This window comes from Volvox carteri (assembly GCF_000143455.1).
Source record: "Volvox carteri f. nagariensis unplaced genomic scaffold VOLCAscaffold_16, whole genome shotgun sequence".
In the NCBI taxonomy this organism is placed as follows: Eukaryota; Viridiplantae; Chlorophyta; class Chlorophyceae; order Chlamydomonadales; family Volvocaceae; genus Volvox; species Volvox carteri.
The window spans coordinates 1,500,042-1,526,993 of NW_003307559.1; the positions used below are offsets into that span (position 1 = coordinate 1,500,042).

The 26,952-nt window shown below is 54.9% G+C and overlaps 4 protein-coding genes across 4 annotated transcripts; 2 read left to right on the forward strand and 2 right to left on the reverse strand.

The window, feature by feature from the left end:
• Window positions 1-1,008: 1,008 nt before the first annotated feature.
• On the reverse strand, window positions 1,009-9,598 carry VOLCADRAFT_117416 (uncharacterized protein; the record flags this gene model as incomplete). Its single annotated transcript, XM_002949944.1, has 12 exons — window positions 1,009-1,173; window positions 1,704-1,782; window positions 2,127-2,248; window positions 3,572-3,649; window positions 3,923-4,063; window positions 4,094-4,175; window positions 4,706-4,929; window positions 5,752-7,692; window positions 8,058-8,105; window positions 8,879-9,028; window positions 9,204-9,241; window positions 9,334-9,598. 12 exons carry the CDS (start codon window positions 9,596-9,598, stop codon window positions 1,009-1,011), a joined length of 3,333 nt encoding a protein of 1,110 aa, XP_002949990.1.
• Window positions 9,599-9,992: 394 nt separating this feature from the next.
• On the forward strand, window positions 9,993-13,114 carry VOLCADRAFT_90369 (uncharacterized protein; the record flags this gene model as incomplete). Its single annotated transcript, XM_002949835.1, has 4 exons — window positions 9,993-10,075; window positions 10,856-11,021; window positions 12,010-12,108; window positions 12,896-13,114. The coding sequence occupies 4 exons, from the start codon at window positions 9,993-9,995 to the stop codon at window positions 13,112-13,114; spliced, it is 567 nt and encodes a 188-aa protein (XP_002949881.1).
• A 743-nt stretch (window positions 13,115-13,857) lies between these two features.
• Window positions 13,858-16,745, reverse strand: VOLCADRAFT_104523 (uncharacterized protein; the record flags this gene model as incomplete). The annotated part of the gene is made up of 7 exons (XM_002949945.1): window positions 16,481-16,745; window positions 16,191-16,277; window positions 16,039-16,076; window positions 15,688-15,898; window positions 14,400-14,564; window positions 14,161-14,235; window positions 13,858-14,083 (listed from the first exon to the last, which is right to left on the reverse strand). Exons 1-7 carry the CDS (start codon window positions 16,591-16,593, stop codon window positions 13,858-13,860), a joined length of 915 nt encoding a protein of 304 aa, XP_002949991.1. The 5' UTR covers window positions 16,594-16,745.
• Window positions 16,746-17,145: 400 nt separating this feature from the next.
• VOLCADRAFT_90371 (uncharacterized protein) lies at window positions 17,146-23,428 on the forward strand (the record flags this gene model as incomplete). The annotated part of the gene is made up of 10 exons (XM_002949836.1): window positions 17,146-18,007; window positions 18,244-18,344; window positions 18,510-18,584; window positions 18,862-19,749; window positions 20,554-21,117; window positions 21,388-21,489; window positions 21,818-21,858; window positions 22,199-22,501; window positions 22,650-22,782; window positions 23,243-23,428. 10 exons carry the CDS (start codon window positions 17,146-17,148, stop codon window positions 23,426-23,428), a joined length of 3,255 nt encoding a protein of 1,084 aa, XP_002949882.1.
• Window positions 23,429-26,952: the final 3,524 nt, after the last annotated feature.

Genomic DNA, 26,952 nt, shown 5'->3' on the forward strand with positions numbered 1-26,952 from the left:
CGGGGGCGAACGAGTCACCAAAAAACCACCTTACCTTCACAACTTAATAACAACGATACACACTCCGAAACGCTCCACATCGTCATCAGACCGCACCAGCCGTACTTTCAACTGTCCGGTCGAGGCGCAACCAACATGCCAACCAACAATACGTGCCGTATCGGTACCGTACAAATCAGCAGTACACAGCAACATCCTGCATTTGCAGTGCATGACGAAATATAAAAGCCAAAGACAGTCAGCGGCAGAACGATACCATACACCCACGCGCACACGCACCTTCCCTTCACCTCCCACCACGCACCAAGGCCATTCCGCACACCAGTGCACAGCCGAGGGATGGGAAGGGGGCAAGACACCCTCATCCGCTACCCCCAACCCTCCCTCCCTCACTCTTCCCTTGCTTACTCCCCTGACGAAATCCTCCCCCCACTCGGACCGCTCTCCTTCCCAGGAATTGCATGACCGGGTGCTTTCATAGTACAACAAATCCTTCAGGATCCCCACAACAGATGTCTTAGGCGCACAAGGTCCCACCCTCGTTCTGTTTTAGTTCCGCAGAGGCCACCCAGACCACCAAAACCTATTACTGACTGTCCTGTCCTCATCTGTCGTACTACTTTGTCGTAGTACATGACCCAATCAGAGACACTAGTTGCGCCTGGAGGGGGGCCCCTTATCAATGCAGCAAGGCCGACCACCACCACCGCATCGTCCTCCTCCTCCGCCGCCGCCGCCGCCTCCTCCCTTGTCCCTTGTCGCCGCATTCACCGTAAATCAGTCAGCCTGCTAGCCCCCCCCTCCCTTCCTCCAACTATTCAACCAACCAACCAACCCCACTATCACCATCGCCATATCCTGCATCGGCTTCTGCAACCCCTACTACTGCTCTTCCTCCAGGCTCTACTCGTGCTGCGGCAGATGATGGCCCCAGTAGCAGTAGTAGCAGTAGTAGTAGTAGTAGTAGTAGTAGTAGTAGTAGTAGTAGGCGTTTCCCCTTTCCTCCTGCTACTGCTGCCTGCTCGCAATCAGCTCGTCCAGCTGTAGCAGCAGTTCCCGGCTAGAGGGCCGCTGGTGGTGATGGTACGACCAGCACCGGTGCACCAGAGCCCGGAGGCCGGGGGGGCAGCGGGCGGGGGAGGAGGGGAGCTGCAGAGTGACACCGGACTGGACCTGCCGGGGCGCCGAGGGGGGGAGAGGGGGGGATGTTGGGGGGGGAGGAGGGGAGGTGGCGCGGGGAAAGGGAAGAAGATATGTACTGTACTGCACTGTACTGTTATATTGGAAAATATTATAATAACATTATTTATCTGGGGAAGAGAGGGGTAATATATATGTGTGTATATATATGTGTGTATATGTAGAGAGCATACATGATATAGATCTGGCACAAGAAGAAGCAAGGGGTCCAGCCGGCAAAGAAAACGCTTCAAAGGTGCCGTACCGGGTGTACGATGATGTTACCGGATGTGAGGTCCTCAAAAGGAGGAGGAGGAGACGCCGCACAGCCCCCGTCCCTTTCCGTGTCTTCTCTCCTCCGGCATTCTCTCGGTGATGTCCTCATCCCCCCCTCCCTCCATCCCTTCCCCCACCCCAAGCGTACGGCATCACACCGGACCAGACAACCCCCCTTCACCCCTACTCCTACCCCGGACTGTCCAGGTCCCCCAAACTCCCTAAAACCCTAAAACCCTAAAACCCACCTGGCACATGGCGTACAGCGGGTGGCAGCCCTCCCAAGGCTCCTTCCCGGTGATTAGCTCGTACAACAGTACGCCAAAACTGCGGAAAATGTACGGATGCTCATGGAGTTTGGGGAACAGGTCACAAGGGACGGAGGGGTGGAAGCAGCAGCCGGGTCAAGGGGTTACCTAGGGTTTTGGGAGGTGAGAATGCGACCAGCGGTGGTGGTGGTGGTGTGGGAGGTTGGGATTGTGGGTTAAGGAACCCGTACCCCTCATATCACCCGCTGGAATGTATTTGTACTGCTGTGCATCGCAAGCCCGTACGTACGTAACCACGTCGTGTGGACATACAAACATACGTACACAAACACACAAATTTATATATACTTTATATAGATACATGTATACATGTACAACGTAATGGCAATCCCCATCTCGCACCTGTAAATGTCACACTTTTCGTTGATGCCTCCAGCACCGCCTTCCCCCCCTTCGGCCCCTCCGCCGCCGCCGCCGCCGCCGCCGCCGCCGCCGCCGCTGCCGCTGCCGCCGCTGGCAATGCACTCTGCACAACAAAACGCAAAATTGTGATGGGATGACAGGACGAGAGGGGCAGAGGGGTAGAAATGCAGTAGTCACAAAATGCAACACAATAACACCAACGGATGACGTCAATGGCACCAACTGCCGTACAATGACACGTCACTAACGGCCACAACGACGCTCAGGCGGGGCCTAGCGGGGGAATGCGACAATCACGAATCCGAACACGAACTCAAACACGACATGGTGACAGCCCCAGTTCGACGGCGAACTGGCGGTATAACGCCGTATAATATACACTGAGTGAACCTCGTCGAAATCCCGTTGAAATGGGCCAAAAAATAAAGTAAAATTCTAAAACCTATAATAGATAGAGCAGCTTCATTTCACATATAGCAGCCACTCGCCTGGCGCCATGTACTTGAGGGTGCCTGCGTCCCTTTCCTTTGTGGATAAGTACTGACTGCGTCTGAATGCAAAACAAAATTAGACAGACAGACAGACAGACAGACAGACAGATAAACAAGCAATAAGGGATGATCACAGCCGTCAGCCCGGCTAATGAAGGGATAGGAAGGGAGGGGGATACCACGAACTACAGGCGATTGGAGCAGATACTACCAGGGGAAGCGGAGGAAGAGATACTGCAACGATGCAGTTCGGATGAGGGGGCCCCCTGCAGAGCTTGGCTCCGGGAGGTGGGACTCAGGTCCCGATGTGAGGGGGGGTACGGGCTGCGTCCGCGCGCGTGTGTGTATAGGTGTGTGTGTATAGGTGTGTATGTATAGGTGTGTGTGTATAGGTGTGTGTGTATGTGTGCATGTATGTGTGTATGTATGTGTGTATGTATGTATGAAACGGAACAGCGTGTTTTGACGTGCCTGTTCCTCCGTTCCTAAGGCACTGTTTTCACAATCGTAAATAGAACGACCCAGCACTAAGGAGGCACCCAATTCGATGTTGTTCACTTCCCTTCCGAAAGCCCCTCCACACGGACACCGCGAAACACACCACAGCACGAGAGCCGCTCCGAACCACCCCTCTCAAATTTCTCCTTCCCGCCCACCTCGCCCCACCCCACCTTACCCCACCACACGCCCATACACAGACACGCATACACACACGTACTTGTGTCGTGCCAGTCCAAAGTCCGCGATCTTAACTGTCAGGCGTTGCTGCTGCTGGTGCTGCTGCTGCAAAGCGGTTGTTGTTGTTGTTGTTGTTGTTGTTGCTGCTGATGTTGTTGTTGCAGTTGTTGGTGCTGTTGGCGCTGTTGCCGCGGGCAGTGGTGGCGGTGCGGAGTGTCTGATGAGGACGTTGGCGGGTTTGAGGTCCCGGTGTACGATGGCGGGGTGCAGTTCCGCAAGCCCTGCGGCGATGGCTCGGGCGATGGACAGCACCTCGTCCAGGGGCACGCAGTTCTGGCCGGTAAAGGGGAGAGGGGGTTAGGAACGGGGGTTAGGAAAGGGAAGGGAGAGGGGGGTAGGAACGGGGGGTAGGAAAGGGAAGGGGAGGGGGGTAGGAAAGGGAAGGGGAGGGGAGTAGTAAACCCCTCTATCTTCCACGATGGCAACATTACTAGCATATAAATTGGTTCTCACTGCCGTGCACCATTACACAGTACCGTACACCACGACGCACTGCCATACACCGTTACACACTGCCGTACACCGTCACGCACTGCCGTGCAGTACCTGGCGTCGCCGGTGAATGTAGTCGTACAGGTCGCAATCCATGAGTTCCGTAACCAGGGCCACGTGGTCTGGCGGCGCGGCGGCGGCGCCGTACACCGTGATGATGTTGGGGTGATGACGTAAGCGACACAGCATGGATATCTCCGTGGTGAGTGCGCGCATGTCCCGCACGTCCCGTGGGCCACCGTGAAGTACCTTGACTGCGGCCGGCTTGTTACGGAACACGGCCTTGTACACCGCCCCAAAGGCGCCCCTGTAGAGAGCAGTTCACATACGGCAGCAGCAGTAGCAGCATTAGTAGCAGTAGCAGTAGAAGTGGCAGTAGAAGTGGCAGTATTCGCACATGAACATCCCCAACAGTGGCAGTAGTTCCTTTCTGTGCACTTGATTATCATCATTTGATTCCCTCCCCCTCCGTCCCCGGAGTTTCCGCCCCTATCTACCTTACAAACCTTAAAACCATACACGCTGCAATTCACCTGTTACGCACGATGGACCCACCATCACAATATGCACGTCAAAACAGCCCAATCACGTCAAATTTCTCAAACACGCCTGCGCCCCACACGTCTGTATGTCTGTCTGTGTCTGTCTGTCTGTCTTCCTGTCTTCCTGTCTGTAATGTATGTATGTATTGTATGTATGTATTGTATGTATGTATGTATGCATGCATGTTTGTATGCAAGCATGTCGTATGTATATGTCTGTATGTATGCATGTATGTATGTATGCATGTATGTATGCATATCTGCCTGTTATAGACGTACAGACATACAGACGCACCTTCCCAGGCAGGGCCCCCAGCCAGTGATATCCCGATGGAGGTCCAATGTCGGCACGTCGGGACCGAAATTGAGCAGCTCGCCGCCGCCGCCGCCGCCGCCCTCCTCGTTCCCGCCAGCGCCCACCAGCCACAGCCCGCCAGCCGCGGCATGTACGGCAGCCGGCAGCCCAAAAGGCCCAGGAGGAATCCAATGGGGCGCGAAGCAACCGGGGAGACCTACAGCCTGCAGTACGACACATGCAGTGTATGGTGTACGGTGCCGTACCGATGTGTGGACTGTAAGGTAGGTGGAAAGGGTGTGGGGTCGTGAACCGGAGCCACGAGTGTGTCACCACTACAACTACCACTAGGCTTTGCTGTTGGGCATTGGCGGTGAACAGAGCGTGTAAGGGACGGCGTTGTATACCTAGGGAGGAGCGAGTATGCCCCTGCTGCGGCAATGATAGCCATATTGAAGATGAGAAGCACGTTTTGCTGGACCGTCCGGTGTACGAAAAAATCAGATCTGGTATGGATTTCCCACGATTCGAGCACATGAAGGACGCTGTGAAGTGAAGTGGGAACCTGAACGTCTGGCAAGGATGCTTGAACGTATGTGGTCCCACCGCAACTCTATCGTTCCCTTTGGTCGTTAGTATCCTTTTATCACTTGTTTTGCCTGACGTGCGAAGTAGGACGGTGCTTATAGGCGATCTGGCAGCCCTTGTTCCCTCGGCTCGTATTGGGCGGTTTGCAGGTGCGGGTAACGCACCCCACGACCATGTAACACACACACAACTACCGCACAAACCGGCACACTCAGCAGGCGGCGCAGATGTGTGCGAATGGGTGGCTGATACACTTTAGAAGGTTTTTTGGGAGTCAAAGAGAGCGAAGGAGAGAGAGAAGGAGAGACAGGGGAGTCTGGAAGCTTATTGGGGTAAGTGGGGAAAAGAGAGAGAAAGGGGCAGGGAGGGGGGAGAGGCGCAAGCTGCGCCTTTCAGATACTCTTTTTCCCAATCCCCCGCCGACCTGCCGCCAGCTCCCACAACCCCAATGAACGTACCCGCAAGTGTACGGAAGCTTCCGGCAGCGGCAGCGGTGCAGGAGCAGCAGCCATTGCTGCCGCCACGCCCCCTCCCGCCACCGGGGCCCCGCCGCGGAGCCGCCGCGGGGGCCCTCCCGCCGCAGCCACCGCTGGCGAGTACGGCGTAAGGGAGTCGGTTTCGGTGCGGCCGTCAGCACCGCCGACGCCGCCGCTGTCGAGGTCACGCGGCGCCGCCGGCGACGCCGGGGTCTCCTCCAGGTCGGCGTCCTCAGGCGCCGGCGGAGGCGCCAGCAGCCGGCCTAGGACCGCCGGCGGCGGCGCCTTCGGCGCCCTGCCTTGCATCGCCAGCATCAAAAATGGACTATGGTTAACTGCCGCCGCCGCTGCCGTACGGTGGACCTGCAGACCCCCAGGTGACGGCGGCGAGGCCGCCGGGGGTGCTGGCACCACCAGCCGCCGCGAAGGCGGCGGCGGCGGCGCCGGTTGCGCAGGCAGCTCATGGCCGCCGCCGCTGCCGCCGCTGCTGCGACCGTGATCTTCGCAGTCGCTGGCGTCGCGGTCTTCCTCCGCCACCGCTACCGTTACCTCCGCTTCTGCGGCCCCTTCCGCGGCACAATTATTGTCAGCGCCCAGGGGGCGTCCCGCCTCCCACAGCCCCGCCAGCGTCGTCACCAGGTTGAGCTTCCGCAGCGCCATGACACTCGCCTCCGTTGGCCTCAGGGACGGCTGCTGCTGCTGCTGCTGCTGCTGCTGCTGCTGTGGCGGCGGCGGCGGGGCTCCCTGCGCGACTGGGCCGTCGTGGGTCGCCGTGTTGCCGCCGGCCGCCCTGGCGGTGCCGTTACCACTAGGCGCCGTCACCATCGCTGTTTCAGCGGTAGTGGCAGCGGCAATAGCAGCGGTAGCGGCAGCGGCAGCACTACTGAGCGGAAGGTCGAAGCCGCGAGGGACAACGTTAACCACCGCCGCCGTCGCGGCAGCCGCGGCAGTGACGCTTGTGACCCGTGGGTCATTGTCAGTACCACTACCGCCGTCACTGAAGGCTTTCCTACCTAAGCTGACATTACTACCGCCGTTACTGCCGCCCGCGGCAGCGGCAGCGGCGGCGGCGGGAGCGGCGGCGGTGGGAGCGGCGGCGGTAGTGGTAGCGCCATCCCAGCTTCCCAGTACGACAGCGCGCTCGACGTCAGTCGCTGAGTCATCAGCGCTCTGTCGATCGCCGTCACCACGCTGCTGGACAGCTGCTACGTGCCACGTTGCAATTGCGCCTGCTTGCGCCGCTGCAGGTTTTTCGCCGTTTTCGAGGTCTCGGAGCTGCATCCCAGCCGTCTCCGAAACCACGATTACAGCTGGTTCGGCGGCACAGGCATCAGTCAGCACCTTCTGGCGCCGCGCAGCCGGCTGCAAGTCTGAGTCGTCATCGTCGTCAAGTACGGCGGCGGTGACGTCAGCAGCCGCAGGGTGATGCAGTTGCAGTTGGCGCTGCTGCTCTTTCAATTTGGCCAAGTGCTGGGCTGCTAGGTTCCTAGAGATATGACGTGCGGCGTGAAGCCTCATTAACGCACGTGATGCAGACGTGGCGGCGGCGGTGCCGGCGCCGCTGCCGCCACCACCGCCGTACGGCAGCGCAGGTGGTGAGGATGGTGACACGAAGCCTGATGCGGATGACGATGGAGAACACAAAAGTGATGGCGGGGGGTTTGTTCCAGGTGAATGGCCATTGGCGGCGGCGGCGGCGGTGCCGGCGGCGGCGGCGGCGGCGGCGTCATCACGGGTCGTCCCCTCTCGCCGCCGGCGAGCGCCTGACGCCATGACCTGAGCGCCCTGCCGTACCCTGTACGACAACAGACCCAACTTGTCTTCCAATTCCAGGTCCTTTGGCTGCTGCATCTGCTGTTGCTGTTGCTGTAGCAGCGCTTGCCGCATCTGCTCTCGTAGCTGTAGCAGCTCAGTGTCCACATCCTGTGATTGAGCACAACGCAGCGGTTAGCGCTAGTTTACAATTCTCGGTTAGCCAACATTGTACTACAGCTACCACGGTGCTCATTTCAGGTCGTCAAGTTTAATAATGGTTTTCGTATTTTTGCCAGGCTTTGCAATAATTATAAAAGTACCCAGCTATTCGGACGAGTGGCGGCAAATTGATGAGTGGTGGCAAACCGATTTGTTGGGAACCTTTCCCCCACCAGGACACCTCCACCGCCGATTCAGGAGCTGGAACACAGCACTGTCACCACCACTAGCCACTGACCACACGACCGTTACCCCTCTCCTCCCCCCTCCCCCCCGCCGGCAAACAACATACACATACAAACAAAACTGCTCACCTGGTCTCGTTCGGCCATCTCCACGTCGAGATCAAGCGAGTAAATCACCTGCCGTACGCGTTGTAGTACGGCAACATCATCATGGGACGCTGCTGCGGTCAGAGCCGTCATGCTGGTGGTGCTGGTGGTGCTGTTACGGTTAGTTGTCGCCGTTTCCGTTGTCGGTTTGTTCGTTAGGTCCGTGTCTATCTCCTCGGTGTCCGTGGTTGCGGGCGCTGTATCCGCAATAGCCGCTGTCACGGACAGTGTAGATTGACTCGTTGTGACGGCAGTAGCCAGTGCGCTGCTGGGTTTCCTGTCTGGCACTGGAACTGGAGCGCAGTAGCTCTGGACCAGATCACTCAGCTGCGCAATCCGTCACCCCGACATCAGCATGGGAATGAATCAGTTTACCAGTCACGGCACGGCACGACAGTGAAAGCGAAAGCGAAAGCCAACACGGCAAGCAAGATCTGACTTCCTTAAGTTGCTTCAAACAAACATCTTGAAACGAAGAAAATTGGAACTAGGATTTGGATTAACTTAGGAAAGGCATAAGACCCATGACGGGCAACGGGGGAAAAAAGCTGCATCGAGTGCGGAGTTCGTGCGGATGATTGGGGAAGCGGAGTCGTGGTGTATGTATTGGCAAGAGAGATTGGAGCGGGGGCAATACGAGGGCACAATAATGAGAGTCCGACGGCCAGCCAGCCAACTAGGTATCCGCTTCGACGCCTAGGGTGCGAGGGACAGAGGACATAATGGGAACAAATGCGTGAGCATGTCACTGTGCTTCCAGTTGCTGCTGGTGCTGCTGCATGTCCTTCAAAGGAGAGACCCACCGCCAGCTCCATGCGGCTTTTGGTTTCTTCGCATTCCAAGCGGTAGTATGAGACGTTGGACAGCAGCGCGTGCAGCTCGTCCAGCGCGGGTTTGTACCGGGCATCGCTGCCCAATCGTCCAGGTAGAAGGAGCACCGATGATTCTAGTTCCTACACAATGTAGAAGTTGATGTAGAGGTTAAATAATAAGAGCGAAGCGAAAATGCGTGTGTGAGCGTCAAAATGTACTCCAACGACTGAGCAACGGTTTTAACTGTATTTCCCCAAAGGCACGAAGGCTTGAAGATTTTTACCGTCATTCGTGAAAAGAATGTGCGAGACCTACCTGAAGGAGCTCCGAGAGCTCTGACAGTAGGGCGTATCCTAGGAGGTAGCGCAAAATGTCAGTCGGGTGGTATCCATCGCAATATGCGATCCGGGCAAAAGCATCATAATAATGGCGCATTCGCATATACCTGATTGTACACCACCACCTTGAAGACTGGCAACGCCCAGAAGCTGGCAGTGCTCATGGAGCCTATCGAGAAGCTCCTCAATTCCCAGCCCATAGTGCTCATAACGAGCACGTTCCAGCTCGCATACGAAGAGCTGTAGTCTACATGCCACGGTCGTCAGGACCTTTGAAGCTTTGCTACGGTCTGGCAAACAGTCTGCAGACCCGAGGATACGCGTGACCGCTCTACGAGTTGCCACTCCAAGTGGTTTGCGAGCAGCAGTCATTTCTTTATGTAATAAGCTATTTTTTCACGTTGTCGAAGTAACTAATCCAAGGAAATTTACAAGGGACGGGACTCTTACAGGGTGCTCACAGCACCCTGTAGGAGGATGCAAGCGTGATGTCTATGGTAACCCTCATCCAATATTGCTTACCGATGAAGATGCGACAGCGACACACTGACAAACCGTTTCTATTCGTACGAAGGCGTCGTACACCTTGCGATAACCAGGCTAACGGTGTTGCCGTGTTCAGTGGAAAACGCCGCCGAGGCATTTCCCAGGCCTTACCCTACCAAGGCACCATACGGGACCATAGGTGGTCTGTATAATTATCGCGCATGCGGTTCATTTAGGCGTGCTCTCCCCCGTCCCCATTTCGTGTCAGGTATGGTATGGTATGGTATGGTATGGTATGGTATGGTATGGTGTCGCGACAACAGTTTATTTCGTTGGCAAGTCACCATTTTTCAATCACGACAGGTGGGAATTTGGGGTTTTGCATCGTTATAACGAAGACCCGCATATCGGCACTGATACCGAGATGTACGACCGTTGTCGCCTTTGCTCAGGAAGGGGACAAAACACGTAGAAAGGGAATAACTTGGTAGATCCAAAACCCGACACACTGGACAGCTTCCTCCTGCTGACGGAACGCAAAAAACATCGGCATTGGCTGCCAGGGCTGCCGCACAACAGCCGGAGTGGTTACAAAACTGTAGCGCCTCCTTCGCGTTAAGGACTATTTCCGTTGCTATGATTTTGACACTCGCAAGTTATTAATGTACATCAACATACCGCCAAGCCATCGTCGGGGATGATATTGTTTTACCGTATTAAGAATAATTAATCGAATGGATAGCAAAAATCCAACCAAATCAACAGCAGCAAGCTACCAAATATAACGAACCAACTGCACCAACGAATACAGCGCCCAAACTGCGATGGTGCAATTTCATTATTGTGGAAAAGCGCACCACGATGAATACATGGAAATCCCGAGCTGTCGTTTTTTAATATAATTGCATACCTTTATATAATTGCATACCTTTTTTTTGGACGACAAGCACTGAATTGGCCTTTCTAGAACAACAGGGCGACTAAGTACCAGTACCAGCACGGTGAGCAAGACGAAGTTTGCGCATTGCGTTCTTCACCCTCTTCCTCCCCGCCTTTCATCTCGCACACAACCCAGCGACCCAAACCCTAAGTCGACACAGAGCAGCTGAATGATTCCCTTGCAATGGACCGACCACCTATCAGCTCCTCTTCCGCATGGGCCTTATGCGGCACTGCCACCAAACCACCTTTTTACAAGGCCCCTCCTGACGACTTCATAGCCAACCACCTAGCCAACTACCTAGCCAACCACCTAGCCAACCACCACACAGTCGTCACAAAGGGGCTAGCCTTGCTCCATGCCACACAGGTAATGCTACATCCGAAACGGACTCTCCTTACTTCCGGCGGCGTAAGCATTGAAACAAAGACAATCTGCCTAACAGGAAGCCACGAACCTTCATGGTTAGGGATGGCTTCAATACAAGTTAGCAGAGCAACTTTAGATGAGCAACCCGGTACGACGTGTAAAAGTGGGTTGCCGTACAGCGTAAGGGACTGGGAAAAATCTACTCGTAAGGGATACGTTTTACGTAAAAGATAAATTCTGCATATCCGGCAAGAACCCCCTCCGTAGAACCATATTGCTGGTATAGCACCAGATATAGCAACGAAAGTTGAGGCAGTGCCCCGTACAACGATGATGCAGGTAGGTGGCCGCCTCGTAATTTGTGATGCAAGCCAATCCCAGCTCTCCGTAGCCTACCTCTAAAACCAGCTCCTCCATGTTGGGGCCCCAGATTGCATCAGCCATCATGGTTAGCGTAGATGATGATCTTCGTGCAATTCTGCTCTGAAGGGCACACACACTACCCCGCAATTACACGGCATGGTGAATTGAGGTGCCGTACCCCCAGCCTAGCGTCATAAAGCACAGATGAGTTAACTACAGAGGTAAAGAGAGAGAATGATATGGAAGAAGATAATGATAAGACAAGACAGCTCTGGACCGACTGTACGACAAGTAGGTGGCTCAGGTGACTTTCCACAGCCCAGAATCGTGTGTAATGCCAGGGTAACAAAACTACAATAAAAAAACACAAATTGGAATTATCAAGGACATCCTTCCACCATGAAGCTAATTTTAAATTCAACAATACCCGACAGGGCTTATAGATAAGACGCCGTTAATGCCCACTCCATAAACCCTACCGCCAGGCAGGACACGCCAACTTTACGGGAGCGGGCATCTCACCACTAGGGGCACTGCAGTCCTATTCCCGGCGTTGCATTTTGCCAACTCCCACCATAGCCGTGCCCACGTGGTGATGCCCCTGGTTGCATGTTGCCCCTCACAGCTGACAGTCACCGTTGCGCAATGGACAGCGATATACATGTCATGCCAACGAAGTACATGCCAAAGTACATGCCATGTACTCGCGCTCTGCCGGCTCGATGTAAGCGCCGTTCCGTTCCCGGCATGCGCGCGCACACATATACAGGCGCGCGCATCGTCCCCGTGCCACACGCTTCACAGCAGCAAACATACATACACACACGCACACACCTACGCCGTTTCGAAATGATTTCCGCCAAAGCTAACCCAAGGAAGCTACTACGACAGGACATAGACAGCTCCCCCAAGATTTAAGGTTCGCTAAGGGCGATCCCGCGCTCTGCGCTTTTCACGCCAGCCACGATCACGCTACACGCTAGTAGAACAAAAGCAAAAAGCAGAAATAGGAATGGACTCAAATCTCTTTCGTGCTCACTTTTGCGAATGAGCCACGCACCAGCGCGTTGCCAAATCAGGCAGCTGTAACAACAGGTGTGGATTTGCCACCCATCGCAGCTGCAGTTGCTGTGCACAGACCGCACCATTTTCGCCTCATCATGGTGCCATTATCACATAACATATTTGTCGTGGGACTAGGAGCATTGAACTGCAATAACCATATAAATGCACTCCTGCTGTAAAATGCATGAACGTAGCGCCCTGCCTAAATAGGACCCCCATTAGGCGGTCGATGCAACGCACAACACCCGCTACCCATGCCATCATCATCATCATAGCCTCCAAGGAGGCCGCTTTCCGTACAATGTACAACAGCCGTTCAGCATTTCCTCCTGGAAACAATTCGCATCCCGAAACAATCCATATGACCACAACACTAGCACAAGTCACACACCAAATGCCAACCGTCCACGGCATAGTACACGTCACCGTACTTCACCGCTGCACAGAACAACATCTGTCTACTACACCTGTACGCCTTTGCGAAGACGTACATGGAGCACATGGCCTGGCTCGGTTACCGCGACACGCTGCCACCTCGCTCCGCTACCACACACCGACTTCTACACGTACAACTGCAAACACGAACACAAAGCGGCACCATCTCATCAGCAAGGACAAGGCTATGGAATAGGTGCACGACCGCTGCAGCTACCTCCCAAAACTGAGGCCTATCCTCAACCAACAATGAACCAAGCAACCAATCCCCCCAAAAAGCAATCAAGACAAATCCCGCAATCCACACACGCCTCTAAAGGCCCCTCCTACCCCATAAACCGGTGATCTGGTTCGCACACGTCGTCGTTGCGAAGCAATAGGGAAACCCTACTTCCCCCAAAAGAACAACGACGATGACAACAACACAACTAATTTGAAACAATACAGCTAATTATAATAATGCCCAAGGCGCTGCTTGCACCACCGTCATGCCAGCGAACAGAAGTACAATCACGCAGGTGCACATTAGCTCTTTAAGCATCGCAAGGACATGCAGGAAAAACAACTACAATTGCAACGGCTAACCGCAACTGCCCAACTGCCAACCCACCTTCAACGACGCCCCTTGAGCCGCACGCAACAATTTTTCGTGACCTCGCGGCTATATGAGGCAGTAGATGACAATAGACGATAGACAGTAAGCGAAAAACTCCTGCGACGTCTTTGTGTTTTGCATCATTATAATTTTCTTCTCTAGACCCCTCCATTATCATCATATGGACAACAGCCACACCAGCATTGTCAGTTGAAAACTGACAACCTTGCGTCCCCTCCTAACAACAACAACAACAGCAGCAGGGTGATGTGGAACGCATTTTGCACGTTGCTAGACAAAACAGACAGATAGAGGCACACACACACAGACAGACACTTTCACAGCACTCAACGGCGCAGGCGGGAATCCACCAATTGCTCAGATAGCGATCAGGACGGAGGAGGTTGACCCAGCGGCAGCGGCAGCGACAGCGCCACCGTACGGCATCCCCGTAGCCGCAGCGGCTGCGCGCGCCTCTTCCATTGCCACTCGCTCCATCGCACCCACCAAGTCGCTGGTCTGGTGCGCGCCGTTCAGCGAGTATTTCGTACGGCACTTGGGACCGGCGCTGATGATGAAATGCGGTACGGCATGGATTCGCAACCTGAATAACGAGTGGGTGACACGCGGGCAAAGATGACAGAGCAGCCGCGAGACGATACAGCACCCAGTACCCCGTACCGGTAACACAGGATATCTCGCAGCTGCTGCTGCTGCTGCTGGTGATGGTTACGATAGCAGACGCTGTGGCTGCCGCTGATGTAGGAGGGTAGAGCGGGTGCGGATGTGGATATGGTGCAGCAACCGCTTTCAGCTGTTCATGCGCCTGGTGTAGGTTTAAAATGATCCAAGAGACGCGACGAGGGACCGGCCGTGAAGGTCCCCGTCCATGGCTCCACAGGCCCACCCCACGGACCCACCTCCTTTTGGCAGTCGCATCCCGCTCCAACACCCCGGCCCGCAGCGAGTCGCCGTCCGACCTCGTGAGCTCTCGACCCAGATCGCCCCGCGACATGCCCATGCCCAGGGACTCCCCGATGTCGAGCAGCTCGCTAAGGAGCGACACGTTGCCGCCCAGCTCGTACCTGTACGGCACAAAGAGAGAAAAGTAGGGGAGAGAAAGAGCGTGGGGCAGGGGCAAGAGCGTGGGGTTAATATTGTGTTGTGTGCAGGCATACAGCAGGAAAAGGTCGTATATACCTGCCGATGTGGGGGGCAAAAAAGGGCATACATAGATGGGTGCAATGATCTTATTGGTTATTTCAGCAGTGTTGTCTGTGTAAGACGCCATGATGCGAGGTGGATGTGGCCGTGCGTGGTGTGGTGTGCTCTCTGCGAGGTGAAGTCGAAGGAGAGGACAACCACTGGGGTACGGGGTAACCACCGGGGATATCTCAACATCTCATTTACTATGTGTCGTGTGTATGTCTGTATTGGTGTGTTTTTATTGGTGTGTTTTTATTGGTGTGTTTTTATTGGTGTGTTTTTATTGGTGTGTTTTTATTGGTGTGTTTTTATTGGTGTGTTTTTATTGGTGTTTTTATTGGTGTTTTTATTGGTGTTTTTATTGGTGTTTTTATTGGTGTTTTAATTAGTGCTTTTATTGGTGTCTGTATTGGTGTCTGTATTAGTGTCTGTATTGGTGCCTGTATTGTTCTTAGCAAAGAAGGAAAACTGCAATATGTTACTCCTGGTGAAGATAGGGAGAGGGAAGTGGGCCTAAATCTGAAGGAACCTTAGACGACCCCAGGAGGTGTCATCGCGGCCCGGGTTGCATCTGGATGCATCTTGACACGGCCAGTAGGCTACGTAGTGGGCTCGTGTTGACACCACCATTCCCCACGACGCCGTATTTCTCAAGTCACGACTGGTTGGTAAGTTCTTAAAGATATTCCTGATCCAGTATGTATATCTGTCTACTCTTGATGTATTCGTCTATCTCTGGTATCAGCTTTACCCGCTTGTGGTTCGTAGATCAACGCTTTAACCCCTCCCTCCCTCACACGGTACACCGCGAAGGTATATACGATTGCGACCCATGCCACCGTATCTCCCCACGCCATCGCAGGGGATAAAACCCTTCTCCCCTGAAAGACGCGGTAAAATTTGATAATCATTCTGTAAAAAGACACCAATGAACACCCATATCTTAGCATAGGAAAATCCCTGTGTGTCCACCTTTCCTTTTTTATAACGTTAGATACTTACGTCCGCGCGAAAAGCAAGTCGCTGGCCTGCTCGGCCAGGCCCATGTCCGCCGCGAGAGAGATGAGCTCCAAAGCCATGAGGGAGTTCGGCATCGTGGTCCAGTTGCTAAAGGTTGCGCCTTCTGGAAGCCCGGCGCGGACCAATCGTGCGTGGAGGGGATCTACACTGCCAAGACCCCAGCGACGCTGCGCGTAGCTGTTGACTTCCTCACCTGAGTGCGAAGGCAGAGAGGAATTGGTAAAAGATAGAAAAAATAACCCCTTAGAGATCAGATGGACGATGGCGGTTTGGGTCACTATGAGGCGTAGTGCATGGTCACATGTTAAAGGTGGCCGTTTTACACCTGCTTACCAGCTGACATTACTTCGCTGTCCACAAGAAGCGGGTTCCTGCACGTGCGACAAGGTATAGCATCAGGTGAAGGGCTTTGCTGTTCCATGGTTAGGTGCCGGCGCGACGTGACGCGACGATGAATGACGGATGATACAGACAGGCCGACCCACCACTGCAATTTGACAGGGGCAGCTTGCCCAAAGCGCCGTTTGTATTGTCGAACGGCCCTCTGCAACCGTCGCGCTCCGATGTGGCACCTGCACGCATGCGCAGTCAAACGACAGAATTGCGTAGATAAGCACCAGACCGGAAATCGTTCTTTCTCGTACACGCTATGCAGCTCCTGGGCAACCATCCCGGAGGAAATGGGCACCGGGCAGTAGAATATGCCTCGGGAAATCCGATGATACGCGGCCAGGCAGAATGCAAACGTCACCCCAAACTATTCCCTGTTGCTTACCATGGACATGCTATATCATTAAATACGTGAACTGTCACAGGAGGCAACGGTCCAGACCGCTGCGAGGCCTGCGCTGGCCCCGGCCTGGGCAAGGCTTCCGGCAGTCTAATCATGTTCAAGGGGATTCAGCTAGATATTCTAAGTGCAATACTTGTGAATTTATTTTCGTCTGGCGGCTAGAGCAACTTTTCGCAGGACTAAGCGCGCTTGCTTGCTGCACCACCCAGCAACGTCAACGATTGCATAATGAATTATTCAACATGTTTCCCACACAATTTGCGCAAGAACACACTGTCCAACGAAACATTGACAATCCAAATCTGATGTGACTGAGGTACTTGGTCGGTTTCGGAGACAGGCAACGAAATTGTGCTCTCGGGTCTCGGCCTGTCAAACCAAGCATTTGCCCTAACCTATGTTTGCCATTCCTGATAAGCTTGCGGTTGAAACTTGATCCATGGTTAAGTCTTTGTGTAAAGCAATTGTTCAAAGTCCTAACAAGCTGCGGTTACTTCCCACATGGAAACCGTCCTCATAATACACTCGGGCTCAAATTCTACGGTCGGCCTTTTTTAACTTCGTTTCAAGATATAAGATATAACTAATTCCATCCGTTATGCCCCGTCAGCAAGCTCGTTGACCCGAAACCAGGACGACCGCATTACATGGACCGCCCGCCTGCACCTCTTCAGGTATCCGGTCGATTAATTGGGGGCCCACCCTACGGACGCGCGGGCGCGCCCGTCAGCTTCGACCCATCCGCTGCCGTTCCTGGCCCGTTAACAACCGCCAAGGCCCCGCATGCCAAGGACTACGGGTCTTGTTTTTCTGAAGGCTTCCTACAATTCCTCAAAAGCGGCGAGCTTGCCGACGTGGTAGTTGATGTCGTTGCGGACGACACAACTGTTATCGCTGCCACCTCTTCTTGTCCGACAAGCTGCTCCACGCCAGTCCTCGCCGCATCTACCTCCCTCCCACCACCGGCTTCGGCACTCCCCACTGCCTTCCCCACGTCTCTCTCCTCTTCTCTCTCCTCCTTAGCTTCCTCTCCTTTCTTAGCCAGCGCCGCCACATGCGGAAACGCAACAACAGCAGCGGCGCCGGCGCCGGCGCTAGCCGCCTCCTCCTCCTCCTCCGTTTCCTCCCCCATATACGGCCTGGGAGAATATCGCCTTCACGGTTTGCTCCTCGCGCGCCATTCCGCCTTCTTTGCGGCGGCCTTCGGCCAAGACCATTTCGCCGACTCGGCTGCACGGCGCATCCGAGTCACCTTAGACGCCGCCGCCACGCCCGCATGGCCAGCTCTGGTCGAGTACTTCTACACAGACCGTGTACGATTGGACGATTCAAATGCACTGCCGTTGCTGGCTTTGGCGCGTCAGCTGCTGGTTTCGGAGCTGGATTCGTACTGTATGGATTACGTGTACGGCAGGCTGTGCGTGGCCAACTGCCTTGTGTATATGCGGGCGGCGGTGCGGTTTGCCTTCCATGATCTACATGCTGAATGTGTGGCCCTGGCGGCGCAGGGTACGTGTGTATGTATGCATGTTTTCGCATTCGTGATGTCCGTACACTCACTCAGTAAATGGCCCCGTCTTTCACTTCTCCTTACGAAGAGGCTGCGCGAATAACAATGGCAGTTATGGCAGCCGTTAGTTATATCCGGTATAGTTAGTTGTATCCGGTATAGGGCCCAAGGAAGATTTTATTCCTCCTCCTCCTCCTCCTCCTCCCTGCTGCTAACCTCCTGCGCCCTCCTGTAGGCTTCCCCCTGCTGTACGGCAGTGACCTTTCCGGGTTGCCGCCCGGCAGTTTGCTGGAGATCCTCACGCACCCGGAGCTGCAGGTCCATTGCGAGCTGCAGGTAGGGTACGGCACACCGTACCGTGTACGACGCCATGCCCGCCTTCCGTTGAAGTCCTTAAGAGTAAAGGCGTGTCTGTGTTTTTCCTCGTTGGGTTCCCGTGCTCCCAGACATCTGTACTGATATGTATCGCCTTTCGCCTGTTTGCCCGTTTTCCTTTTGAAGGTGGTTGAGGCGGTTACACGGTACCTCGCCACTACGGCGGTTAGTACGGAATCTCAGCGGGCCTTATGTTCTCAGGTGCGGGGATTATTTCCCGGACCAAGATGAAAACGGGAACGGCTTTGTGATTTTGATCTGAAGGGAAAAGGGAGGCGTTGGCTGCCAAGTAATGGAGGAGAGGGGGGATAAGCGAGATGGGGGGGCATTTGAGTCTTCGTGTGTGTTTTGTGATTCTCGTGCCATTATGCCATTAAAGCGCAGGGGCACGCCTCCACCCTGGGTACGCTACTTCGGGAGAGAACTCTAAAAACGTCACGCCTTTCGGCTTTCCCCGGCGTTGACGTTGCCGTTACAGATCCGGTTTCCGTACTTGGACAACGCGACCATCACGCGGCTTGCCGTACAGCCCGGCCTCGTCCTGGCTGCCATGACTGGCGGACAGCAGCCCTCGCAGGACGTCTCAACGGCAGCGGGTACGACAACGGTGGCGACAACGGCGGCTGCCGTTGCGGACGCGCCGCCAACACGATCTGAGCACTCAGTAGGCATAGGGGACTTTGAAGCATCATCGGGGCCCGACGCGCCAACACCAATTATTTCGATGTCGATGCCGACGCCGACGCCGCCAGCTGACGCCGAGACGGGTCCCGGGAACCGCCGAGGTTTAGACGCCAGCGAGTCGATGCCGATGGCAGCTGCCGACGCCGTCGGCAGGCGCAGTAGCGACGGAGCGGCTGCTGGGAGCAGCTCCTCGGCAGTAGCCGTAGAAGGAGATATCGCCGCCGGGGAGGGTACGGCAGCAGAAGACGAGGTGTACGGCGACGGCGGCAGTGGACCCCTGGCGCCACATGCTGCAGCCACCGACGGCGACAGCGGGGGCCTGCTTTCCGCCAGCTCCTCTGCGGCCTCATCACCGAGGTCGTCCAGCTCTGGCGGCGGCGACGCCGCCGCCGCCGCTGAGGGACATTCCTTGCCGTACAACACGTCACGATCAGATCCAAGTTCGTACAATTGCCGCCATGAACAGGATCTGCGGCGGCAGCAGCAGCGGTGTGGAGCCGATGGCCAAGCGGTGGCACCGCCGGCGGCGGTGCAGCAGCAAGAAGAGCAACAACAGCACCACCACCACCACCACCACCACCACCATCAGCAGCAGCCTCTCCTGCCCCGGGATTTGACCTTGGAGGGTGCGATGGCTCGCTTAGCGGCCATGGAATATCACAACTCGCTGCCCCAGATTCAGGTAGGTAACAGGGGGGGATAGAGGGGATAGAGGGTGAACCACAGACGAGTGAGATGCCGAGAAAAGCAATAGATGGACGGATACTCCGCAGAGGTAATAGACAGATATAGACCTATATATACATATATACATACATACTGCATCAGGAAATTGTAAGAACTTTACCGACCAGTAGTGACCTGGAAAGTGGTCGAATCGCGGCCACGTATTGGCCATCTAGAATGCGAAGAAGCAATGGTATCCAGCTGCCGAATTCAAAGGAGAAAATCCGGGGAATGCGGTGAAGGCGGGATATGGGAGGGTGAGGGGCCCGAGGGCAGTCTGGGTTGATGGGGATGTGTTTTCCAACTCAGGGGTATTCATGATTTTTTTTATAAGAGTTTTCCATTAATCACCCCCCTAAGTTCCGCGTCCCCCGCAACCCCCGGGTAGATGACCACTTTACTTCGCGCTGTTGCCCACCGCCCACCGCCCACCGTGTGGATCTCCGTAGCCGCCCCCCGCCACGGCTGATACCGCTGCTACTGGCAAAACCACGGCCTTATCACCATCATCGTTATCATCACTACTGATCACACTGATCTTTATTTTTTATTGTTATTGTGATGATTATCGTTATATATTTATTTTTGTTGATGTTTGCGATTGCTGTCATCATTAGCAGTTCTAGTTCTAGCATGGCTAATAACGATAACAGCAGCAGCAGCAGCAACAGCATTGAAAGTACTTCACCACCCTCGATGATCATAAGGTTTAAAGCCCAGGTGCCAAACCGTACCAACGCCCGCCGTAATGCCTTCACAGAACCAGTTTCAGTACTACCCGTACGGATCTGGTACGACAGCCGGCGGCACGCCGGCGACGGCAGCGATCACCTCGGTCGCCGCCGCCACTGGCAGCGGCCGTCGACCGTTGGCGGTTTTCCGGATGAGTGGAGATCCGCAACAGCCGACGGCGGCGCCGCCGGGCGGCAGCGGAAGGCCGCATCCGCATGCCCTCGCTCACGGCCTGTACTACAGCCATCCAGCCGGCGGCGGCGGCGGCGGCGGCGCCCAAATGCCGCACCACCCGGCGCATGTAGCGGCTTCTCGAGGGGCGACGTCTGCTCGCGGACCTGGTAACGGCATTGGTGGCGTTGCGAATCAGCTCGCGCCGGGCAGCGGCGGCGGCGGTGGCGGCGGCGGCGGCGGCGCTGCAGCGGGAGGGGTCACGCTGGATGCGGCGGCGGCATTTGCGGCATTCTGTCTACCGCCGCCGCGGGCATCGTACTGCTGCAACGTCGTACACGGCCTGCCAGGCGGCTGCGCGTGGGTGGATGTGGCCCTGGAAGTGCTATGGGAGCGCTTGGTGCCGTACATTCATGTACAGGTACGAGCATGTACTGCCTGCCTTTTTGTGGTGCCCTCTGATTTGCTTTTACTATTCTACAGCGAGGGAAGAAGAAACCCAAAACCCAACCCCAAAAAAATCCCTTACTCGGCGAGGGCTCTAATCGTCCGGAGCTGCTATGGCCAATTCTATTTGTTTTAACAATTTGCTGCAGTGAGGAAGATTCAGGCTTTTCGAACACTGACCGTTTCCTGACCGCATCTTTTGCCGTTGCGCCGTTGTGCCGTTGCGCCGTTGTGCCCTGTGCAGGTCTCTGGCTGTGTCGAAGGCAATCCGCGTAACGTGATTACCTCGGATCCCGACTGCTTTTTCGAAACGAATGACAGCTCGGATCCCCTGCCTTGGGTGGAGGTGGGTTGGGGGGATACGCGGTGGTGGTGGCAATCCAGCTGAGAAATGAAATGAAATGAAAAAAAGGGGGTTTAGGAGCCCTGGGGGGCTTCAAAGCATTTCGAACGCATTATTTTCGTGGCAAGTATGTATGTATATGAAACTCGCTGGTTTGTCCGCTGAAACGTGCCCGGAGCTGGCGCCGGTTCTTTATTATTATCGTTGTTGTTGATGGGGGGGGTGTTACACCCCGCCGACTCGCGACAGTCCCGGCCCCACCATACTCAATCCCCTGTTCATCATCTTATCTGTACGGAAACCCTCTCATGTACGGCAATGCGGTACACAGGTGCACCTCCCACACAACGTCCACGTGCTGCAACTGCACAGGTACGGTATTGAATAACAACAAAGGGTATGGTTTGGGTCTTTCGGAGTGGCGATCTGGTCCGGAGCGTGTCCCACCTCCCAAAGGGGGGGAAATGAAGGGGACACGTTCAGCGGGGGGGGGGAAAGAGGAGAGCGCTGGGCATTGGGTCAACTGCACTCAAATGTATGTATGTATGTATATACGATGTATGTATGCATATATAGTTACATATGTATGTATGTATGTATGTGCTTACACGACCGAGTCGCAAAGGACCGAGCCAGGAGGGAGACACAAGTGAGGCCGTACAAATGGTACGTACGGCAAAACACCTCCCATCGTCACTGTTTTCCCCCTCAGGTACACTTTCCTTCACGGACATCGGCGAGCCGGATACTACAGAGCGCGAAATTTCAAGACCCAGATTGCCGTACGAACGGCCAACGACATTCGCAGCCCGGCGGCGAGGTCATCCTCTGCTGGCGGTGGCGGCGGAGCAGGAGTAGGAGCAGCGGGCGCAGCAAACCCCGCCGCCGCCGGTGCTGCCGGTGGCGGTCAACGGCCGGGTCAAGTCCAGGTTTTTTTTCATGGTTCCGGAGCTGCAGGCCCCCATGTGGGTGCGCCCCTGCCGCCGGCAAGTCGTTACGTGGACCTAACCACCAGGTACGGCATCACGCACGATGGTTAATGGTGGGTTTGGGAGATCGGTACGGAAGGAGGGTGGTGCATGGTAGGGGGCGGGGGAGGGGGGGAGCAAGTTATGTTCCCGAAAGTTGTGTTTCCTTCTTGATGCGCGTTTTGTGTTCCTCAGGATGGCTGACCAGTTTGAGGTGGGCGTCCTGGCGGGTGCGGCCTCCCCCCCCGGGCCCTGGCGGGTGATGAGGCTGCAGGCCACGGGGCCGCAGGAGGACGGGGTGCACAGACTGTGTGTGCGGGGACTCAAGGTAAGGTGGGCGGAATGGCCGATGCCAGGGATGGCTTAACGCGTGTATGTATAGACACGCATGTATGTATGTATGTATGTATGTATGTATGTATGTATGTATGTATGTATGTATGTATGTGTGACGCGGCATGGGTTGAGTATGACGCGGGTGGGTGGCTGGGTCTGCGGGGTGGGGTGGTCATGACTGATCATGTCATGGGAAACTGAAAAGGGCCCCGGGGGAATGGAGACAGGGCCGGGGAGAGGGGCAAAGAGCACGAGTACGACACGTACGGACGCGTACATATCGCAGTATTGCCTTTTGCTGCTATCAACCCTGGCACTAAACGTCATATTTCTGCAGATGTACGGCATTGCGCGGGTGGATCTGATGCGCCAGGCCGATGGGTTTGTCGTACAGCCCCACTGGCTGCTGAACGCACGCGTGGAGCCGGGTGGCGCTGCCGCCGCCGCCGCAGCAGCAGCAGCAGCTGCCGGCGGCGGCGGCGGCGGGGCCGGGTCTTCTAGCGGCGGCGGCGCTGCAGGGTACGGATACGGCCCTGGCGGCGGCTCTGCCGGCAACGGCGGCGGCGGCGGCGGCGGCGTCCTTCACCCTTGGCTGGCCTGGAACCAAGCATACTGAGGTGTTGTTCAGGGGCATTTAGAAGAGGTCCATCCGCACCTTTGGACCGCGACCGTGAAACGCGCTAAGGAGGTGTTGAGGAAGTGCTGAGGAGGAGGGGGAGAAATTGTAGTAGCGCCCTTGTACGGCAACGGTGTGGTGGTAGTAGAAGTAGTGGTGTTGGTGGATGGTGGTGTGATGCTGTGGGCGTTACGGATGTTCTCTCGTTAGCCCAATAGACGTCGGAAAGGTTGGGTTTTTTTACGTCACAAGGACGTTGACAAACATTTGACAACCAGATTGATGTATAAATGTATGTCTGTGTGTCAAGGTTTTGCTTTACTGCATTCAGCAAGTAAAAACGTAAAAGTTGTTGTTCTTTCATGTTTTTTATTCGGGTGGTGTTGCCTATACAGGACTGGGTTTGCTGGGCTGAATCCGCTGCTGGGTGACATCGATGATCGGCTTTTCAAGCCAACCCATCAAGCATCATCACCTGCAAAGCCCTAAAGACCAAGGACTGATTGGGGTGATGACGATAAAGTGATGGTGATGTATGTCAATGTATACGATGATAGGCCCAGGAGAGTTGGCACAGAGGATTTGGCGTCAGTTTGCACAATAGTGCTTTTGGCGTCGCCGCATTTGTCTTTGGGGAAAATCTTCCGGAAGGAATCTGGGCTGTCGTACCATGCCGTACACGTACGATGTCTCGTGGCAGTTTTTTCCTCTGAAGGCAACAGCTTTTCTCCAACGCTCGTCACCGGTTGGTTGCAAATGTCACGACGGTTACGGCATTTTCACGGCCCAAGCAATATCGTATAATATACGGACGTACGGAGCGCAGCGATGTATAGACGACAGTAGGAGACATGTACGAATAGTACGACTTGAATTTCGATGCGTTGTGTCGCTTTCCTCGATGACGATGTTGCTTTATATTACACGCGTCACAAGCAGGCTTAAGATTATTTACGATAACGTCACTTAAGCGTTTTGCTGCTTTGACAATTTTCCGTATTCGGGGGCATATGTTGTTGCTATTACACCGGTGGTAATAGTACGACTTCTTTACATGCAAACATTCTTCCTTTTCACCCCTCTCCTTGGGGCACTAGTCAGATATTTTCAACAATTCAATTCAAGATATTTTACACTTACAGACCGTATGGCCTTTGCCGCCGCGCCCTTGTTCGTTCACGACTGGGTGCCAGTTCTCATAGCATTAGGGATTTGGGGCTCCTCTCCCCTTTCGTTTTTCTTTATCCTCTCCCATCTCCCTTCCTATCTATATCTTTGTCTCTCTGTGTCTGGATCATGCATTGGACGACCGCATGCATGCTGCAAGTGGGACGGCGAATACGAGCCGGCGGCTCCGATGGCAATCGTACACTCGGTCGGTGCTTTTTGCCCTGCCGGGCTCACCACGTTGCACTGACCTACCTACATACGCGCACGAGATGTGTGCCATCATCAATTGTAAACAAGTATCAGTCGGAGTCAGCGGGGCATGTAGTCACATGCTTGGTTGGTGTTGTGGCTCTCGTCTTTTATTTAGCACCCCGCACTACTCACGCGCAAAAGCAATAATATGACCTTGGGGTCAAGGGTGATGCCCACGGTGTTGACCACATGCTTTTGAGGGGGAGTGAGCAGCAGCAACAGCTTCCTAAGACGGCTTGCATAGCACCTTGTTTTGTTTCATCCGGTTTGGCGTTGATTAGCCTAACTAGGCTCCCATGGGTTTGGATGGATGCCTGTAAGACTGATGCGTGGGGGGCCCATGCACCTAAAAACCAAGTGTAACCAGGTCAGAACTCAAATGCCCGAAAGAGCTTTTCTATCATTTTATATATTTTATATCTTTCCCTAACAATTCCCTCTGTATCTGTATCCTGGTCTTAGGTTTCCGAATTCCGCAATTCAGGATTTCGAGGGCAACGTGGGGCACGTCTGTTATGGCTCAACGGCGATATCAGCGGTCAGGTAGGTAGGTGAATAGGTGGGTAAGTAGGTAGGTAGGCAGGTAGGAAGGCAGGAGGGTATACATGTATGTATGTATGTATGTAGGTAGGTAGGGGGGTAGGTAGATAGGTAGGTAGGTAGGGGGGTAGGTAGGGGGGTAGGTAGGGGGTAGGTAGGGGGTAGGTAGGTAGGGGGGTATGTACAGGCACTGCCCCACACTTTGACATGCATGCAGGTGACTGCATCGGCCCCTACATGCGCCTACACGACTGACGCCGGTGGAAACAGCTGAGCTGGTATTCACAAACGTCCAACCCTACTGCAAACACGACTGCAACTTTTTTACCGTAAGGAACGTGTACAAACGTTTTCCGTGTTGTGTGTGCATGGCAAAGACCGTACATTCGCTTTATCTGCATCCAGCCATCCGCACCTGTCCATCCGCCTATCCGTGACCTCCACATCCAAACACCAAAACGAACTTGGCTGGGACGTTCAAACCAGTGTACGCAAAAACACATCAAAAGACCGGTGCTTGACGTACAGTAAGTCGACGACGCGGAAGCGCCGCCTGCTCTCCAGTCCGGTGACTTGCAAACGCCAGATGGAGTTGCAGCAGTCGCCATTGCTGCGCAACTCTGTGTCCTCTCAGCAACGAAGGTCACAGGTAGGGTACGGCAGGCTGAACTCTAAAACCGGAAAAGCCTCCTAATAACAACTTTTGCGTTTATACACACACACACTCTCTCTCTTTCACAAAGACGTAATCGCCCGGGATCATAATCTCACGCTTGCACATCGCCGTACAACTGAAATCCTAGCTAGCTCGGTATCTGTTTCGTAACGTAAGGAAAACGTCCACACCAATTCCACCACGTTTTCATCTTTGTATTAAATCCTGTGTGTTCTGAATTCCCCCCAAAAGGGTTGATCCCGGAGGGGCCCGAAGGCAACGAACCAGTGTCACGCACCAACAGACACGTAATTTGATTAATATCCAGCTGGGAGCCGCGGCCCCGCCGCCAGCTGCCGAGTGTCAAATTGCGTCATCCCCACCGCGTGGCCTCCTCCCCTCTCCGCATCCCGCTGCTACTGCTGCTTTTCCTTGCTTGTTGTACCCGCTGCTGCTGCTACTGCTGCTGCTGCTACTGCTGCTACCGGACATATCGTCAATTTTCTTGCATTGTAACGGCTATTCAGCTACTGTTGCTGCCGCAACATGTTGTTGCCACATGCTGCTGCAATAATAACAACAACATTATTAATAATATGCTGCTGCATTGCCGGGAAAAAAGTGCAGCACCCAGCTCTCCGCCCCATGCGCCCCGCCAATGCTCGGTTGCGAACTCGACTTCGACAATCCGGCTCTGACAACGTCACATACAAAAAACACAGCGGAGCCCTTCCCGCCGTTTTTGACGGCAACGCAGCCTCAGCGGCGCTCAGCCAAACTGGGTCCGTCAGTCCTTCAGTACTAGAACCACCTGCACCCCTCTCCACCTTCCGCCTACAGCAGCGGCGACCACCGCCAGCTCAGCCTAGCTGGTGTGTCTTCACGCCCTTTTGAAGACACCCCCTCTTCTACCACCCTTGGCAAGGCCT